Source organism: Heptranchias perlo, chromosome 6 (assembly GCF_035084215.1).
Source record: "Heptranchias perlo isolate sHepPer1 chromosome 6, sHepPer1.hap1, whole genome shotgun sequence".
NCBI classification, from domain to species: Eukaryota; Metazoa; Chordata; class Chondrichthyes; order Hexanchiformes; family Hexanchidae; genus Heptranchias; species Heptranchias perlo.
Genome location: NC_090330.1, coordinates 44,933,221 through 44,954,445, shown reverse-complemented (window position 1 = coordinate 44,954,445; position 21,225 = coordinate 44,933,221). Strand labels below are relative to the sequence as shown.

Here is a 21,225-nt window from a genome sequence, read left to right as displayed (position 1 = left end):
AATTTGCTCTCCTCTAGTTAAGCATTTTCACATTTGACTGTTCCGTGTCCTTTTGCATAACTGTTCTAAACCTAATGATATTATGATCACTGCTCCCCCACTGAAACATCTTCCATCTGCCCCACTTCATCCCCTAGAACTAGATCCAAAACTGTTTCCTTCCATGTTGGGCTGGAAACACACTGTTGTAGAAAGTTCTCTTGAACATATTTCAGGAATTCCTCCCCCTCTTTGCCCTTTACATTGTTACTATCCCACTCTATATTGCGATAATTGAAGTCCCCCATTACCACTACTCTAAAGTTCTTGCACCTTTCTGTAATTTGCCTGCAAATGTTCTCCTCTATCTCCTTTCCACTATTTGGTGGCCTATAGTATGTATCCAGTAGCATAATAGCTCCTCTATTGTTCCTTAATTCGAACCAAATAGATTCTGTCTTTGACCCCTCAACTACATCATCCCTTTCCAATGCTATAACAGTTTCTTTGATCAATACTGCCACCACTCCCCCCCACTTCCTTTCTTTCCTTCCCTATCTTTCTTGAATACCTTGTAGCCAGGAATATTAAGTACCTGATCCTCCCCTTCTTTGAGCCAGCTCTCTGTTATTGCCGCTATATCATAGTCCCATGTGGCGACTTGAGCCTGCAGCTCACCAACCTTATTTACCACGCAACGGGCATTTACACACATGTATTCCAATCTCATCTTAGATTGCCTCGCATTTGACCCCTGTCTGATCCCTCCTATTTGTGAACTATTCTTTACCTGAGTGCTACTTGTCCCTCCCAGTCCTTTGTGCACCTTTTTTCTCCTCTCTAATGTTTCATCCAGGTGCCCACCCCCTGCCAAATTAGTTTAAATCCTCCCCCACAGCGAGTTAACTTCCCACGAGGACATTGGTCCCAGCTCTGTTGAGGTGCAACCAGTCCATCTTGAACAGATCCCTCCTGCCCCAGAACTGGTCCCAATCATAGAATCATAGAAGTTTACAACATGGAAACAGGCCCTTCGGCCCAACATGTCCATGTCGCCCAGTTTATACCACTAAGCTAGTCCCAATTGCCTGCACTTGGCCCATATCCCTCTATACCCATCTTACCCATGTAACTGTCCAAATGCTTTTTAAAAGACAAAATTGTACCCGCCTCTACTACTGCCTCTGGCAGCTCGTTCCAGAGACTCACCACCCTTTGAGTGAAAAAATTGCCCCTCTGGACCCTTTTGTATCTCTCCCCTCTCACCTTAAATCTATGCCCCCTCGTTATAGACTCCTCTACCTTTGGGAAAAGATTTTGACTCTCTACCTTATCTATGCCCCTCATTATTTTATAGACTTCTATAAGATCACCTCTAAACCTCCTACTCTCCAGGGAAAAAAGTCCCAGTCTGTCTAACCTCTCCCTGTAAGTCAAACCATCAAGTCCCGGTAGCATCCTGGTAAATCTTTTCTGCACTCTTTCTAGTTTAATAATATCCTTCCTATAATAGGGTGACCAGAACTGTACACAGTATTCCAAGTGTGGCCTTACTAATGTCTTGTACAACTTCAACAAGACATCCCAACTCCAGGAACCTGAAGCTCTTCCCTCCTGCACCATTTCTCCAGCCACGCATTAACCTGTCTTATCCTACTATTCCTATACTCACTAGTGCATGGCACAGGGAGTAATCCAGAGATTACTACCTTTGAGGTCTTGCTTTTTAACTTCCTCCCTAACTTCTGAAACTCTGACTGCAGGACCTTGACCCTTTTCCTTCCTATGTCTTTGGTTCCCACATGGACCACGACTTCTGGTTCTTCCTCATCCCCCCTCAAAATGTTCTGTACCCTTTCAGTGATGTCCTTTACCCTGGCACCGGGGGGGGGGGCAACATATCATGCAGGACTAACGTTGGTGGTTGCAGAAATAACTGTCCATCCCCCTGACTATTGAATTCCCTACAACAACTGCATTTCTTTTGGCCCCCTGTTCAGCCCAGCCTCCCACGATGCCATGGATTTGCTCCTGATTGCACTCCATCGAAGTGTCAAAACCCTCATTGCCCTAAATTGACTTCCTGTCTTCTAATGTATTAAATTTAAACTCCTTGACCTTATCTTAAATTTCCTGCAACCTACTCCTGCCTTATGTCCCCTCACATCCATCAGTCCTCTAACTTTGGCCTTTTGTGTGACTACCTCTTTCTTCACCCCATCATTGGTGGTAAAGACTTAAGCCACTTGGCCCTGCTCTCTGGAACTCCCTCCCTAAGCCTCTCTGTATCTCCAGTTCTCTCCTTTAAAAGCTGTATCATAGCTCACCTTTTCAACAAAGTTTTTGATCACCTAATCTCAAAAACCTCATTGGAGAGGTGGATTACGATATATTGGACTTGCCTAATCTCTCCATCCTTGGGTTAGCATCCGTTTGCCTGCCTATATGTGAAGAGCCTTGGGACATTGTTTAGTTTAAAAGTGTAATTTAAAAGCAAGGTGCTGTTCTTTTTGTGAATTCCAGATCTTTCCAGTATCTTTATTAGTATCAATGTATTGGTAGTGTTATAAGAGGAATGGGTCAATTCTATTTAAACAACATGAAATGGAATTCAACGACACTGCCACCTCCCTCCACATGGCTCTGGTAACTGTCTTCGGTGGCCTCCTTCATTGCGAGCCTGGTAGGTGGATTCTCCTCTGACAAATCTCATCCAGCCACACATAAAAATTCTGTGCTTGCCTATTTTGTTTGTCTGAGGCCTTCATTGTGATCCTTCAATGCCTGATGTGGATGCCATGAAGTTTTGAGAAAGCTCATGGAATCCTTTGGTGAGAACGACTTCAGTTGAACATTCTTATCAAAAGGCAGAGGATAAAATATATCACCTGCTGTGCCTCCAGTTGCACAGATGTGGGATGAAAATCATGTGACCTGAAGAATGGTAAAACACACAAAACCAGATATTGTATTGTATAGAATGTGCATATTCCTGGGTGGTAACCTTGGTTTTGCATGCTATGGTATTGTGGTATGGCACCTCCATGAGTATAGCCCATTTTACTCAGCATGAGGAAACATTTCAAATGCTGTGCGGATTCCTGTTACTCCTTAGCATCAGAAGATCCTCAATAGGTGCAGCTCCTGAATGCATATGAACATTGTGGACTGTGAGGTTCCAGTGTGGATTGTGAGGTACCAGTGTGGATTGTGAGGTACCAGTGTGGACTGTGAGGTTCCAGTGTGGACTGTGAGGTTCCAGTGTGGACTGTGAGGTTCCAGTGTGGACTGTGAGGTTCCAGTGTGGATTGTGAGGTTCCAGTGTGGACTGTGAGGTTCCAGTGTGGACTGTGAGGTTCCAGTGTGGACTGTGAGGTTCCAGTGTGGACTGTGAGGTTCCAGTGTGGACTGTGAGGTTCCAGTGTGGATTGTGAGGTTCCAGTGTGGACTGTGAGGTTCCAGTGTGGACTGTGAGGTTCCAGTGTGGACTGTGAGGTTCCAGTGTGGATTGTGAGGTTCCAGTGCTGATTTTCCCTGGTGCTAGAAGAAGCCTGTGGGATACATTTATAAGTAGCAACTATACAGCTACAAACTAAGCAGGGACTATCAAAGAGGGTAGCTTGATACTAGATCAAAATACAGTACAAAATGGCAAAAAAGAACATGAGGAAAATAAGCCACAAAAAACGACCATTCAGCTCATTCATATAGTATGAACAAAATCAACACAGATACTGCTGCTCTGTCAATGCCAACTAGTTTATGTTTGGAATAGGATAATCCTTCACCTTCCAGAGTGTCTGATCCAGTAAAGCAATACTTAAATGAAACATTGCTAAACTGAATAACATGACAAACAGAACAATTTGCTGTTAAGTTTGTAATCCTTGAAAATCATGCCAGATGTTGAACAGGTTGTACCTGTGGCACAACCATGGCAACCTTCAGAGGTCTGTGCCTGAGTTGGTTGAAAAACTGGGTTTTGGAAACTGTTCCAGTCAATCAAAGGCTAATTGTTTCAATATGACTCAAGCCTCCAAATGACCAAGAGGAGGATAACTGATTAACTGATAACAGATTAACAGATTAACTGATCACTGATTAACATCAGTGTCAGTACTCCTTTATTGCTAAATGGGTTAAAATTACTGACTATTGTTGTGTTCTCTAAAACTGCTGCTCAGAGTCACTCTGTCTGTGCCAGGTAGTCTTTGATCTATATGTGTCGCTTTAGAATTCTATAAAATCAATTCTACTATGCTTAATTGACATGGCACTATTAAGTCATTTCAATTTAGAAATTGCAGTTTTTTTTATTCGTTCATGGGATGTGGGCGTCGCTGGCAAGGCCGGCATTTATTGCCCATCCCTAATTGCCCTTGAGAAGGTGGTGGTGAGCCGCCTTCTTGAACCGCTGCAGTCCGTATGGTGAAGGTTCTCCCACAGTGCTGTTAGGTAGGGAGTTCCAGGATTTTGACCCACCGACAATGAAGGAACGGCGATATATTTCCAAGTCGGGATGGTGTGTGACTTGGAGGGGAACGTGCAGGTGGTGTTGTTCCCATGTGCCTGCAGCAATGTCCTGGGACTGAGATGATTGGCCTCCAACAACCACTACCATCTTCCTTTGTACTAGGTATGACTCCAGCCACTGGAGAATTTTCCCCCTGATTCCCATTTTATTAGAGCTCCTTGGTGCCACACTCGGTCAAATGCTGCCTTGATGTCAAGGGCAGTCACTCTCACCTCACCTCTGGAATTCAGCTCTTTTGTCCATGTTTGGACCAAGGCTGTAATGAGGTCTGGAGCCGAGTGGTCCTGGTGGAACCCAAACTGAGCATCGGTGAGCAGGTTATTGGTGAGTAAGTGCTGCTTGATAGCACTGTCGACGACACCTTCCATCACTTTGCTGATGATTGAGAGTAGACTGATGGGGCAGTAATTGGCCGGATTGGATTTGTCCTGCTTTTTGTGGACAGAACACACCTGGGCAATTTTCCACATTGTCAGGTAGATGCCATGTTGTAGCTGTACTGGAACAGTTTGGCTAGAGGCGCAGCTAGTTCTGGAGCACTAGTCTTCAGCACTACAGCCTTTGTTATATTCAGTGCACTCAGCCGTTTCTTGATTTCACGTGGAGTGAATCGAATTGGCTGAAGACTGGCTTCTGTGATGGTGGGGATATCGGGAGGAGACCGAGATGGATCATCCACTCGGCACTTCTGGCTGAAGATGGTTGCAAACGCTTCAGCCTTGTCTTTTGCACTGATATGCTGGACTCCGCCATCATTGAGGATGGGGATGTTTACAGAGCCTCCTCCTCCCGTTAGTTGTTTAATTGTCCACCACCATTCACGACTGGATGTTGCAAGACTGCAGAGCTTTGGTTGGTTTTGGAATCGTTTAGCTCTGTCTATAGCATGTTGCTTCCGCTGTTTAGCATGCATGTAGTCCTGAGTTGTAGCTTCACCAGGTTGGCACCTCATTGTTAAGTACGCCTGGTGCTGCTCCTGACATGCTCTTCTACACTCCTCATTGAACCAGGGTTGATCCTCTGGCTTGTTGGTAATGGTAGAGTGAGGAATATGCCGGGCCATGAGGTTACAGATTATGCTGGAATACAATTCTGCTGCTGCTGATGGCCCACAGCACCTCAAGGATGCCCAGTTTTGAGCTGCTGGATCTATTCTGAATCTATCCCATTTAGCACAGTGATAGTGCCCTCAGTGCGAAGACGGGACTTCGTCTCCACGAGGACTGTGCGGTGATCACTCCTACCAATACTGTCATGGACAGATGCATCTGCGACAGGTCGATTGGTGAGGACGAGGTCAAGTAGGTTTTTCCCTCGTGTTGGTTCGCTCACCACCTGCCGCAGGCCCAGTCTGGCAGCTATGTCCTTCAGGACTCGGCCAGCTCGGTTAGTCGTGGTGCTACCGAGCCAGTCTTGGTGATGGACATTGAAGTCCCTCACCCAGAGTACATTCTGTGCTCTTGCTACCCTCAGTGCTTCCTAACATGGAAGAGGACTGATTCATCAGCTGAGGGAGGGCGGTGGGTGGTCATCAGCAGGAGGTTTCCTTTCCCATGTTTGACCTGATGCCATGAGATTTCATGGGGTCCAGAGTCAATGTTGAGGACTCCCAGGGCCACTCCCTCCTGACTGTGTATCACTCTACCGCCACCTCTGGTGGGTATGTCCTGTCCCACCGGCAGGGCAGACCCAGGGGTGGTGATGGAAGAGTCTGGGACGTTGGCTGAAAGGTATGATTCTGTGAGTATGAGCATGTCAGGCTGTTGCTTGACTAGTCTGCGGGACAGCTCTCATAATCTTGGCACAAGTCCCCAGATGTTAGTGAGGAGGACTTTGCAGGGTCGACTGGGCTTGGTTTGCCTTTGTCGTGTCTGGTGGTCCGTCCTGTTTTATTCTTATTATGACTTTTTTTAGCGAGATTTTAGAACTGAATGGCTTGCTAGGCCATTTCAGAGGGCAATCAACCACATTGCAGTGGGTCTGGAGTCACATATCGGCCAGACTGGGTAAGGACGGCAGGTTTCCTTCCCAAAAGGACATTCGTGAACCAGAAGGGTTTTTACGACAATCTGGTAGTTTCATGGCCACCATTACTAATACTAGTTTTTTTTAAATTCCAGATTTTATTTAATTAATTGAATTTAAATTCCCCAGTTGCTGTGGTGGGATTTGAACTCATGACTCCGGATTACTAGTCCAGTAACATAACCACTATGCTACTGTACCCGTTGCTGATGTTTTATTTGATATGCAGTTCTAAATGTCAAAGTGGAAGTGATTTCGGTATGTTTACAGTCCCTCGTTAAATGATATTCATGAAAAATAAACAAAGGCAGTCTGCTCTCAGACAGCCATAGGCTTACCCCATGTTAAGTGACGGATATGAATGTTGCGACACAGCATTTGTTAATTTACAGTTGTTGGTGAACTTAGCCAGTCTTTCTTTCTTTAATGTAATCTGCATTTTTATCTCGGTTAATCTACCCCAGAGCTGTGTAAACAGAATGGAATCAGCTTATAATGCAAATTGTGCAAATCTGTATCCAACATCTCCATGGTACAGTTTCGCTGTGTCAACAAACTGCGTTGCATTGTTTCTCTAAATGAGTAACTTTCTTATTTTATAAAAGTTTGTAGGGTACACAGGGCTGATGTGCAACCTTCAGTATATATTTGTCCCATGGTATTGGGATATTTTCTATCAGGTAAAACAATACTATTGAATTGCTGTCTGACACACTGAGGAATGTAATATATCAGGGGTGTAATACTTAGCTCTGCTTAAGAATATATTTTTAAAAATAGTTATTATGGTGTTAAGAAATTCACAGAGTGTGCAGGAAAAGAGACCATGAGATATATAATCAGTACAAGCGGGAAAGCCATACTAGATTTAGTAATAAGTAATGAGCCAGATTTAGTTATTTATCTAACAGTGATTATAATATGATCGAATTCAACGTTAGGTTTGAAAAGGAGAAACGTAACGCAGTTACTAAGATTTTAGATTTTGATAAGGTTAACTTTAACGGGACGAGACAGAGACTGATGACAGCTGTTGGAAATATGGTATTATTAATGCTACCAAGGGTTGTTAATCCTTAATAATAACTTCCACAATGTTTTGGGCCCGAGTGTGACCGAACATGCAAGCTTTATTACAGATACAAAAACAATGTTCTAATGTGGTTATACCAAACAACAAGTTCTTATATAACAAAATTCTAATACAGTTATGTCAAATAAACAAGGATGGTATCACCTGTCCCTAGGAAGTTTCAAGCTGTTCAGGCCTGGTTCATGGGGTGTATGGACCTCCGCCGTCCCCAGAAGCTGCTTCTAACTGTAGTGGGACAATTTACATATCTTTCTGAAGCATATTTGCTTCTGGTAGCTTAACAACATTAGCTCCATGATGTCATCTGTCCCGGACATCTCCCCCTGAGGGTGCCGATTGTTCCAGACATGTTTATCCATTCTATGGTATTAACTGATGTCCATTTCATCTATCTAATGGGAGGAGGGACATGCCCTTGTCATTCTGTGTATTTTGATTGTTCGGTTGCAGATGTTTAAAATGTCCCATCCTGTATATGCCAATCATGAAGGTTACCTAATTAATTGAACAAAGCTCCTGCAATTAACATAACAGGATTAGTCTGTGTCCAGATCCTGAGTCTATGATTATGCCATGGGACATTTTGTTATCTGTTTCTGACAATTGGTCTTCAATGTGTCTGTTTCACAGATTTACTGTCTCTGCAATATTCTCAATCACTTTGCCTGATTGTAAACAATTTTACAACACCAAGTTATAGTCCAACGATTTTATTTGAAATCTACAAGCTTTCGGAGGCTTCCTCCTTCCTCAGGTAAATGTCAGGAACTCCTCGAAGCCTACGCATTCATAAATCACAGAACAATACATGGTGATTACAGACAGCCTTTGCAACTGCCCGTTGCCAAGGCAATCACCGTGTTCAGACAGAGAGGTGTTACCTACAGAACCCCCGAATATATATTCAACAAAAAAAACAAACAGGAAAAAAAAACAGAGAGAGAGGCAGAAACATCCGGAAGGCAGAGAAAGCCAGCAAATGACCCGTTATATTAAAAACAGATAGCTTTTGTTCGCTGGTGGGCTTACGTGTAGCGTGACATGAACCCAAGATCCCGGTTGAGGCCGTCCTCATGGGTGCGGAACTTGGCTATCAATTTCTGCTCGACGATTTTGCGTTGTCGTGTGTCTCGAAGGCCGCCTTGGAGTATGCTTACCCGAAGGTCGGTGGCTGAATGTCCCTGACTGCTGAAGTGTTCGCCGACTGGGAGGGAACCCTCCTGTCTGGCGATTGTTGTGCGGTGTCCGTTCATCCGTTGTCGCAGTGTCTGCATGGTCTCGCCAATGTACCATGCTCTGGGGCATCCTTTCCTGCAACGTTGGCCGAGTCACAGGAGTATGTACCATGCACCTGGTGGGTGATGTCCTCTCGTGTGATGGTGGTATCTGTGTCGATGATCTGGCATGTCTTGCAGAGGTTACCGTGACAGGGTTGTGTGGTGTCGTGGACGCTGTTCTCCTGAAAGCTGGGTAATTTGCTGCGAACGATAGTCTGTTTGAGGTTGGGTGGCTGTTTAAAGGCGAGTAGTGGAGGTGTGGGGATGGCCATAGTGAGGTGTTCGTCGTCATTGATGACATGTTGAAGGCTGCGGAGAACATGGCGTAGTTTCTCCACTCCGGGGAAGTACTGGACGATGAAGGGTACTCTGTTGGTTGCGTCCCGTGTTAGTCTTCTGAGGAGGTCCATGCGATTTTTCGCTGTGGCCCGTCGGAACTGTCGATCGATGAGTCGAGCATCATATCCCGTTCTTACCAGGGCGTCTTTCAGAGTCTGTAGGTGTCCATCGCGTTCCTCCTCGTCTGAGCAGACCCTGTGTATTCGCAGGGCCTGTCCATAGGGGATGGCCTCTTTGACGTGGTTAGGGTGGAAGCTGGAAAAGTGGAGCATCGTGAGGTTGTCCATGGGCTTGCGGTAGAGTGAGGTGCTGAGGTGCCCGTCTTTGATGGAGATTCGTGTGTCCAAGAAAGAAACTGATTCTGAGGAGTAGTCCATGGTGAGCTTGACGGTGGGATGGAACTTGTTGATGTTATCGTGTAGTCTCTTTAGTGATTCTTCGCCGTGGGTCCATAGAAAGAAAATGTCGTCGATGTATCTGGTGTATAGCGTTGGTTGGAGGTCCTGTGCAGTGAAGAAGTCCTGCTCGAACTTGTGCATGAAAATGTTGGCGTATTGGGGTGAAAATTTGGTCCCCATGGCTGTTCCGTGTGTTTGGGTAAAGAACTGGTTATCGAAGGTGAAGACATTGTGATGCAGGATGAAGCGGATGAGTTGTAGCATGGCGTCTGGAGATTGGCTGTTGTTGGTGTTGAGTATTGATGCTGTCGCAGCGATGCCGTCATCGTGGGGAATACTGGTGTAGAGTGCCGAGACGTCCATCGTGGTGAGAAGTGTTCCTGGTTCAACTGGTCCGTGGGTACTGAGTTTTTGTAGGAAGTCTGTAGTGTCGCGACAGAAGCTGGGGGTTCCCTGTACGATGGGTTTCAGGATGCCCTCGATGTATCCAGAGAAGTTCTCACACAGGGTTCCGCTGCCTGATACGATAGGACGTCCGGGTGTGTTGGCTTTGTGTATCTTTGGGAGGCAGTAGAAGTCTCCCACGCGGGGAGTACGTGGGATGAGAGTGCGTAGGATGCTTTGAAGGTCTGGATCGAAGGTCTTGATCAGTTTGTTGAGCTGGTGGGTGTGTTCTTTGGTCGGATCTGCGGGTAACCGTCTGTAGTGTTCCTGGTTGTCCAGTTGTCGGTATGCTTCTTTGCAATAGTCCGTTCTGTTCTGTATGACGATGGCTCCTCCTTTGTCCGCTGGATTGATGATGATGTTGCGGTTGGTCTTGAGAGCGTTGATGGCGTTGCGTTGTGCTCGGGTGACATTCTGGACTGTCTTCTGAGTGCGCCTGATGAATCTGGCATTGACGCATTTCCTGACAGCTTGGGCATACATGTCAAGCTGAGGGCAGCGACCCACCGGAAGAGTCCAGTTTGACTCTTTCCTCTTCGGTTGCTGTACCGCAGATCCCTCTGTCTGCAGTTCCGGATCATTGATTGTCTCATTGGGTTCGCTGTTGAAATCTTGGGGTTTGTGGTAGAATTCCCGGAGCCTCATTCTCCTGATGAATTCCTCTGTGTCCGCCGCGAGACTAACGGGGTCCATTTTGGTCGTGGGGCAGAAATTGAGCCCTCGGCTTAGAACTTCGATTTCGTCTGGTTAAAGGGTGTGGTCGGACAAATTGACGATAGACTTCCCTGTGGTTGCAACCGTGGTACCAGGGGAAGCTTGGTCGATGCTGGTGGTGATGCCGAGTTTCTCAAGCTTCCTGCTCTTGGTTTTCATGTAGGCAGCGTAGTTTTGTTGCCTGGTTTGTTTGGCGGTATCTCGTAGCTGGTCTGCTGTGTCCTGAGTACAGGTTGAGAGTATGGACTCTATCTTGGTTTCGAGGTTGCGGCGTCTGCTGTAGAGTTGGTGTACGAGATGGTTGCGGAGTGTGCGAGAGGTACGACGGCAGAGTCTCTCAGCGTAATCCGAGTTGTATGTGGACCTGAGTGGGTTCGTGATCTGGAGTCCTTTCGGGATCTTGTCTGCTTTCTTGCAGCTCTGTAAAAACTTGATGTCTGTGTCTATATGCGCGATCTTCTTGGATATCCTTTCCACTGTGAGCCGGCAGTTTGTGGTGTAGATGGTAGCCATGATGTGGAGATGCCGGTGATGGACTGGGGTTGACAATTGTAAACCATTTTACAACGCCAAGTTATAGTCCAACGCCAAGTTATAGTCCAGCACTAAGTTATAGTCCAGACGCCATCCTACAACTCATCCGCTTCATCCTGGATCACAATGTCTTCACCTTCGATAACCAGTTCTTTACCCAAACACACGGAACAGCCATGGGGACCAAATTTTCACCCCAATACGCCAACATTTTCATGCACAAGTTCGAGCAGGACTTCTTCACTGCACAGGACCTCCAACCAACGCTATACACCAGATACATCGACGACATTTTCTTTCTATGGACCCACGGCGAAGAATCACTAAAGAGACTACACGATAACATCAACAAGTTCCATCCCACCGTCAAGCTCACCATGGACTACTCCTCAGAATCAGTTTCTTTCTTGGACACACGAATCTCCATCAAAGACGGGCACCTCAGCACCTCACTCTACCGCAAGCCCATGGACAACCTCACGATGCTCCACTTTTCCAGCTTCCACCCTAACCACGTCAAAGAGGCCATCCCCTATGGACAGGCCCTGTGAATACACAGGGTCTGCTCAGACGAGGAGGAACGCGATGGACACCTACAGACTCTGAAAGACGCCCTGGTAAGAACGGGATATGACGCTCGACTCATCGATCGACAGTTCCGACGGGCCACAGCGAAAAATCGCATAGACCTCCTCAGAAGACTAACACGGGACGCAACCAACAGAGTACCCTTCGTCGGCCAGTACTTCCCCGGAGCGGAGAAACTACGCCATGTTCTCCGCAGCCTTCAACATGTCATCAATGACGACGAACACCTCGCTATGGCCATCCCCACACCTCCACTACTCGCCTTTAAACAGCCACCCAACCTCAAACAGACTATCGTTCGCAGCAAATTACCCAGCTTTCAGGAGAACAGCGTCCACGACACCACACAACCCTGCCACGGTAACCTCTGCAAGACATGCCAGATCATCGACACAGATACCACCATCACACGAGAGGACACCACCCACCAGGTGCATGGTTCATACTCCTGTGACTCGGCCAACGTTGTCTACCTCATACGTCGTAGGAAAGGATGCCCCAGAGCATGGTACATTGGCGAGACCATGCAGACACTGCGACAACGGATGAACGGACACCGCACAACAATCGCCAGACAGGAGGTCCCTCCCAGTCGGGGAACACTTCAGCAGTCAGGGACATTCAGCCACCGACCTTCGGGTAAGCATACTCCAAGGCGGCCTTCGAGACACACGACAACGCAAAATCGTCGAGCAGAAATTGATAGCCAAGTTCCGCACCCATGAGGACGGCCTCAACCGGGATCTTGGGTTCATGTCACGCTACACGTAAGCCCACCAGCGAACAAAAGCTATCTGTTTTTAATATAACGGGTCATTTGCTGGCTTTCTCTGCCTTCCGGATGTTTCTGCCTCTCTCTCTGTGTTTTTTTTTCCTGTTTGTTTTTTTTGTTGAATATATATTCGGGGGTTCTGTCGGTAACACCTCTCTGTCTGAACACGGTGATTGCCTTGGCAACGGGCAGTTGCAAAGGCTGTCTGTAATCACCATGTATTGTTCTGTGATTTATAAATGCGTCGGCTTCGAGGAGTTCCTGACATTTACCTGAGGAAGGAGGAAGCCTCCGAAAGCTTGTAGATTTCAAATAAAATCGTTGGACTATAACTTGGTGTTGTAAAATTGTTTACAATTGTCAACCCCAGTCCATCACCGTCATCTCCACACTTTGCCTGATGTCAGACATATCATTTCCTGTGGAATGTTGGCTCCCTTTGTTTTCTCATAGACGCAAGGTCTGCACTTCGCTTTTTCGCTAAATGTCTGATGCTTTGCAGGATGCGATACATAATTATGATTTGGTCTAGAAATTGTAATTCTTATAACAGCAAATTGGTTAAAGCTGTTATCGGGTAAAACTACAGATGAACACTGGGAGGTGTTCAAAAAAGAATTTAGCTTCATACAGGACCAGTATATACCCATAAGGGGCAAGAGCTGTACTTACCAAATAAAACAGCCATGGTCGACAAAAGAGGTGAGAGATAACATAAAACTGAAGGAAAGAGCATCTACAAGTGCAAAGAATAGTGTAGATCCAGGGGGCTGGGAGAGATATAAAGTACAGCAGAGGAAGACAAAAAAGATAGTAAGAGCTGCAAAAAGGGAATATGAAAAGAAACATGCAAGGGATATCAAGATGAACACAAAAGGTTTTACAATTATATTGGAAGGAAAAGAGTAGTCAAGGTTAATGTGAGTCCTCTAAAAAGAGTTGCAGGTCATATTGCAAATGAAAATAAGGTAATGGCAGACTTGTTGAATAATTACTCTGTGTCCGTTCTCACAATCGAATAATGATGTGGAGATGCCGGTGATGGACTGGGGTGGACAAATGTAAGGAGTCACACAACACCAGGTTATAGTCCAACAGCTTTATTTGAAATTTCAAATAAAACTGTTAGACTATAACCTGGTGTTGTAAGACTCCTTACAATAGAATAAGAGGATAATATACCTGACGTTCCAGGGAAACTAATAATGAATCAAGGACTGGAACTTACTAAAGTTAAATTAAACTAGAAAAAATAATGGCATTAAAGATTAACAAAACTCAAAGATTAACAAAACTCAAGGACCTGATGGTTTCCACTCCAGGGTTTTAAAGGAATTGGTGAGGAAATTGCAGATGCTTTAAACATAATCTTTGAAAGCTCTCTCGATTCAGGTACTGTCGCTTTAGATTGGAAAATTGCAAATGTAACTCCATTTTTAAAGAAAGGTGAGAGAGAGAGAGAAACCAGGAAATCATAGACCTGTTCATCTAACATTTGTTGTTGGGGAGTTATTGGAATCCATAAGGACAAAGTGACTGAGAACTTAGAGGAATTTGAGCTGATTTGAGAGCCAACATGGATTTGTAATGGGTAGGTCATGTCTAATGAACCTAATGAATTTTTAGAGGAAGTAATTAAAGAGGTAGACAGTGGGGGAATATATTTTGCTGTTTTTTATATGGACTTCTCGAAGGCATTTGATAAGGTTCCACCTAAGAGACTGTTAGATAAAATTAAAGCTCATGGAATTGAAGGCAAATTATTGACTTGGTTAGGAGATTGGTTAGGCAGTAGAAGACAGAGAATAAGGATAATGGGTATGTACTCGAATTGGAAGGAAATGACTCGTGGTATCCCACAAGGGTCTGTGCTGGGGCTCAAATATTCACTACATTGATTAGTAACTTAGATAACATAATAGAGAGCCATATATCCAAGTTTGCCGAGGACACAAAGGTAGGTGGCATAATAACTAATGTAAACTGGAGCATAAAATTAAAAAGAGACATTGATAGACTAAGTGAGTGGGCAAATCAGTGGCAGGTGGATTTCAATGCAGGTAAGTGAGGTCATCCATTTTGGACCAAAAAAGGATAGATCTGAGTATTTTATAAATGGTGATAAGCTAGGAACAGTGGAAATCCAAACAGATTATGGGGTCCATGTTCACAAATCACTAAAATTACACAGTACTGAAACATGATATCAGAAAAATACATACCAAAGAGCGACTCCTTTTCAGGACTGCAATTACTCAACAAGAGAACTTATTCCTTAGAGAAATGTTTTAACATAATAGCTTCAATACAAATCTGGAGAGAAGTGGCAAGCAGTGCAGAAGACAGGAGAGGGCAAAGCATCCTCTGATTATTATAATTCCTATCAGAATAGACATTAAATCAAACTTATTTTGAGAAGTGATGAATTATTGTTATGCATGTTGTACAGCAGAATATCCAAAAGTAGAAACAATAGAATAGTCATTTTTTTCCCACAAGTGGGGTATACTTTCATCGGTTATTTGTGAGTCTGTTACTCATTAGCTACCAGTTTTCCTCAATTGCAAAATAAATTATTTGTTTGTATCCCATGTGTACTTTTAGAAGTTATTAATACATTTAGTCATCTATACAAACTGAATTGTAGTTATGTTAATAAAATCTGTAGTGGTTTTACCAAGTATCAGTTGTATTATTATTTATTGTATATTTAGTTTGGTTTAGAAAGACTTCAAGGTTTGGAAGTTCCTGATTAACACACTGTTTTTCAAATTTCTGCAGAAATACAATGGCAACTTTACTGTTAACCATCCTTGCTGCACATATCAACCAGATTGTGGCTATACCAGGTAAATTGAACAAAAGAAATAGTTCAAATTAAACTGCTTTGACATTAATATTGTTAGAATAAAAGAACAATTTTACAATTAGAAAGGCATGTGTAGGATGCAAAACTAGATCATGTGGTCTCAACCATGCTTCCAGGTGGTTTGTTACTACTCAACCCCATTTTACTTAGGAACTTTAAAACTGACAAGGATTAAAATGAAGGAAAGGGCGTAAAGGACATGGGTGGATAAATCTGATTAGGTCTATTTTCTTGTGTAGAGGGTAAATGCTGACACGGATTGGTTGGTCGCGTTGCCAACTTTGGTTGGATGTATTTCTTGAGTTTTTCTCATGTGACGTCTGATCATGTGACGCCTGCAACTGTTATAGCATTTACCTTATAAAGGTTGGGTCCGTGTAGTTCAGTATCTTTGTTTGTGGTTTTGTGCCAGCAGTTGTTGTGCAAGAAGTTCCAAGAACCAGAAGGCCACCTACGAGCAAGCAAAGAAGGAAAATGGGAAATTGAAGGTGGGGGAGGGATTTGCAGGTGGGAAGAATTTGATTTCACCAGTAACTAATAGTAACTCACTGCAATTGCACCGATAACTAATAGTAATACTGGTAACACTCAGATTCCCTTCATAACCAACAATAATACAATAACTCATTGATAGTGTATATGTAACTGGTAGTAATAGGTGTAATGCTCCAATAGGTGTAGTTAGTAGTAATCCTATAAGCCACTGATATTCGCCCTGTAACTACAGCCAGAATCCCTCTGCGTTCCACAAGGTGCGATGAGGCTCCCCAGTCAATGCCACTTTTTTCCTTGGACTCAGGTTCTATGCAAAGGTGACTACTTTGAACTGGGAGCCACAGGCAAGGCTGATCTGTGCTTAAACCTCACATAGCAAAACTGGCCAGCACAGACCCACCTGAACCAACATCTCACAGGGCACATCGTCCTAAACTCAGGTCAGCACCAACATTTTTAAACCACTCCCTCGACTGGACTCAATAAAGGGATGAGTTTTCATAGAATGATAGAAATTACAGCACAGGAGGAAGCCAATCTGCCCTGCGTGTGTGCCGGTGCTGGTGCTCTCTTCTGTAACCCAACTACCCCAGATCCTTTTATAGTCCTCCCTTTCAAATACTCATCCCATTCCTTTTAAATGATATTCCAGTCTCTGTCTCAATGGCCACTTTTTTTTTTATTATTCGTTCACGGGATGTGGGCATCGCTGGCGAGGCCAGCATTTATTGCCCATCCCTAATTGCCCTTGAGAAGGTGGTGGTGAGCCACCTTCTTGAACCGCTGCAGTCCGTGTGGTGACAGTTCTCCCACAGTGCTGTTAGGAAGGGAGTTCCAGGATTTTGACCCAGCGACAATGAAGGAACGGCGATATATTTCCAAGTCGGGATGGTGTGTGACTTGGAGGGGAACGTGCAGGTGGTGTTGTTCCCATGTGCCTGCTGCTCTTGTCCTTCTCGGTGGTAGAGGTCGCGGGTTTGGGAGGTGCTGTCGAAGAAGCCTTGGCGAGTTGCTGCAGTGCATCATGTGGATGGTACACACTGCAGCCAATGTGCACCGGTGGTGAAGGGAGTGAATGATTAGGGTGGTGGATGGGGTGCCAATCAAGCGGGCTGCTTTATCTTGGATGGTGTCGAGCTTCTTGAGTGTTTTTGGAGCTGCACTCATCCAGGAAAGTGGAGAGTATTCCATCACACTCCTGACTTGTGCCTTGTAGATGGTGGAAAGGCTTTGTGGAGTCAGGAGGTGAGTCACCCACCGCAGAATACCCAGCCTCTGACCTGCTCTCGTAGCCACAGTATTTATATGGCTGGTCCAGTTAAGTTTCTGGTCAATGGTGACCCCCAGGATGTTGATGGTGGGGGATTCGGCGATGGTAATGCCGTTGAATGTCAAGGGGAGGTGGTTAGACTCTCTCTTGTTGGAGATGGTCATTGCCTGGCACTTATCTGGCGCGAATGTTACTTGCCACTTATGAGCCCAAGCCTGGATGTTGTCCAGGTCTTGCTGCATGCGGGCTCGGACTGCTTCATTACTTGAGGGGTTGCGGATGGAACTGAACACTGTGCAGTCATCAGCGAACATCCCCATTTCTGACCTTATGATGGAGGGAAGGTCATTGATGAAGCAGCTGAAGATGGTTGGGCCTAGCACACTGCCCTGAGGAACTCCTGCAGCAGTGTCCTGGGGCTGAGATGATTGGCCTCCAACAACCACTACCATCTTCCTTTGTGCTAGGTATGACTCCAGCCATTGGAGAGTTTTCCCCCTGATTCCCATTGACTTCAATTTTACTAGGGCTCCTTGGTGCCACACTCGGTCAAATGCTGCCTTGATGTCTCGAGGAGTCACTCTCACCTCACCTCTGGAATTCAGCTCTTTTGTCCATGTTTGGACCAAGGCTGTAATGAGGTCTGGAGCCGAGTGGTCCTGGCGGAACCCAAACTGAGCATCGGTGAGCAGGTTATTGGTGAGTAAGTGCCGCTTGATAGCACTGTCGACGACACCTTCCATCACTTTACTGATGATCGAGAGTAGACTGATGGGGCGGTAATTGGCCGGATTGGATTTGTCCTGCTTTTTGTGGACAGGACATACCTGGGCAATTTTCCACATTGTCGGGTAGATGCCAGTGTTGTAGCTGTACTGGAACAGCTTGGCTAGAGGCGCAGCTAGTTCTGGAGCACAAGTCTTCAGCACGACAGTTGGGATGTTGTCGGGGCCCATAGCCTTTGCTGTATCCAGTGCACTCAGCCGCTTCTTGATATCACGTGGAGTGAATCGAATTGGCTGAAGACTGGCTTCCATGATGGTGGGGATATTTGGAGGAGGCTGAGATGGATCATCCACTCGGCACTTCTGGCTGAAGATGGTTGCAAACGCTTCAGCCGTGTCTTTTGCACTCACATGCTGGACTCCGCCATCATTGAGGATGGGGATGTTTGCAGAGCCTCCTCCTCCCGTTCGTTGTTTAATTGTCCACCACCATTCACGACTGGATGTGGCAGGACAGCAAAGCTTTGATCTAATCCGTTGGTTGTGGAATCGCTTAGCTCTGTCTATAGCATGTTGCTTTTGCTGTTTAGCATGCATGTAGTCCTGAGTTGAAGCTTCACCAGTTTGGCACCTCATTTTTTAGGTACGCCTGGTGCTGCTCCTGGCATGCTCTTCTACACTCCTCATTGAACCAGGGTTGATCCCCTGGCTTGTTGGTAATGGTAGAGTGAGGAATATGCTGGGCCATGAGGTTACAGATTGTGCTGGAATACAATTCTGCTGCTGCTGGCCCACAGCGCCTCATGGATGCCCAGTTTTGAGCTGCTAGATCCATTCTGAATCTATCCCATTTAGCACGTTGGATGGTGTCCTCAGTGCGAAGACGGGACTTCATCTCCACGAGGACTGTGCGGTGGTCACTCCTACCAATACTGTCATGGACAGATGCATTTGCGACAGGTAGATTGGTGAGGGACGAGGTCAAGTAAGTTTTTCCCTCGTGTTGGTTCGCTCACCACCTGCCGCAGGCCCAGTCTAGCAGCTATGTCCTTCAGGACTCGGCCAGCTTGGTCAGTAGTGGTGCTACCGAGCCACTCTTGGTGATGGACATTGAAGTCCCCCACCCAGAGTACATTCTGTGCCCTTGCTACCCTCAGTGCTTCCTCCAAGAGGTGTTCAACATGGAGGAGGACTGATTCGTCAGCTGAGGGAGGATGGTAGGTGGTAATCAGCAGGAGGTTTCCTTGCCCATGTTTGACCTGATGCCACGAGATTTCATGGGGTCCAGAGTCAATGTTGAGGACTCCCAGGGCCACTCCCTCCTGACTGTATTTCACTGTACCGCCACCTCTGGTGGGTCTGTCCTGCCGGTGGGACAGGACATACCCAGGGATGGTGATGGAAGAGTCTGGGACGTTGGCTGAAAGATATGATTCTGTGAGTATGGCTATGTCAGGCTGTTGCTTGACTAGTCTGTGGGACAGCTCTCCCAATTTTGGCACAAGTCCCCAGATGTTAGTAAGGAGGACCTTGCAGGGTCGACTGGGCTTGGTGTTTTGCCTTTGTCGTGTCCGGTGCCTAGTGGTCCGATGCCGGGTGGTCCGTCCGGTTTTATTCTTATTATGACTTTTCGTAGCGAGATTTTACAACTGAGTGGCTTGCTCGGCCATTTCAGAGGGCAATTAAGAATCAACCACATTGCTGTGGGTCTGGAGGCACATATAGGCCAGACCGGGTAAGGACGGCAGGTTTCCTTCTCTAAAGGACATTAGTGAACCAGATGGGTTTTTACAACAATCCGGTAGTTTCATGGCCATCATTACTGATACTAGTATTTTAATTCCAGATTTTTTATTTAATTAATTGAATTTTTAAATTCACCAGCTGCTGTGGCGGGATTTGAGTTCATGACTCTGGATTTTAGTCCAGGCCTCTGGATTACTCGTCCAGTAACATAACCACTATGCTACCGTACCTTGTGGTGAAGTATTCCAAGGTCTAATAGCCTTCAGTTCAAAAACCTTGCTTTTTCCAGTGAGAATCCTCAGTCTCTGCCCCCTTGTTCTCCATTCATCCATCTGTGGAAACAATCTTTCACTCTTCACCCACAGTAAAGTCCCCAGGTTTCACTTATCCCTTTGCTGCTTCTGGCTCTGCAGGAAAGGCTGGGCCCATGTCCGTTCCATTCCCCAGTTTCCCTCTCTCCTGCTCCCAGAGCCCCAATCCCCCCATCCTTAGTCACCCAACCTTACCCCAGCCCCAATCCCCTTCTCCCTACTCTATTCACCCTTTTGCAACCCAGCCCTGCGCCTCTGCCTGCTCCATCTCTCTCTTCCTCCCCCCACCCCCCACCCCCCCACCAGACCTCCGACTGTTTCTCCATCAGCTGATATAGTTTCCAATTACCCCTAAACAGGGGCTGGCGTCGGACGGGGGATGGGGGGGAGTGACATCACTGAGCCGGTGATGTCACGGAGCAGCAGTGCCTGGGCGATTCATGCCCCATTCTGGGCAATTCGGGAGGGTTGACAACCCAATGGCCCAATTCCACGTTGTAACTTCTATGTATTTTCATCCCACTAGGTTGGCCCAAATCCCCCTTTTGTTCCCAATTTTGAAGTTGCTTAAAATACAACAACAAAAACTATTCTGAATGGACAGGTGCTTCTTCTGCCCATTCTCGCCATGTCACTCTGGCAGATTGGGGGTGTTCCAGGCTGACAGCTGATGTAGATCCCATTCTTAGCCTTAAGTCGAGCCTTCAGTGGAGAAGGCTAATCGCAGTCGATCCCAAAAGGATCAATTGTTGTTGAAAGAAGGGACCAGACAGCGCTCCTTTTTCAAAAAAAAGAGCCATTGTACCTTTTTATTTGCTTTGACTTTCTGGTGGCAACTCAGGGTGGGCGCCCCTTTGTGCCTCTCCAGATGTGGGTATCTTGCCCTGAATATTTAAGTGACACCATCCCTGAGACTTGGGACAGGTGCAAAGGCTGGGCGAAGAGGCAGGCGGTAGTCCACTCCTGCTGCTCTTCTGCCCTTCTCCCCAGAGGTCTTAGGTTACATCCTAAGTCTAAATCTTAAAGAATTAAAATGTTACTCATGCAGTAGGAATGGTTTTGCTGAAACTACGATTTAAGTATATTTTTAATGAGTTGGAGAGCTATACCGG

General features: G+C 45.9%; 1 protein-coding gene across 1 annotated transcript in view; it reads left to right on the top strand.

The window, feature by feature from the left end:
- LOC137323181 (interleukin-1 receptor type 1-like) overlaps nt 1-21,225 on the top strand; it is a 105,893-nt gene that overhangs the window by 64,388 nt on the left and 20,280 nt on the right. The window contains exon 12 of the mRNA XM_067986690.1: nt 15,479-15,546. Coding sequence (XP_067842791.1) covers nt 15,479-15,546 — 68 coding nt within the window. The remainder of the gene's footprint in view (nt 1-15,478; nt 15,547-21,225) is intronic.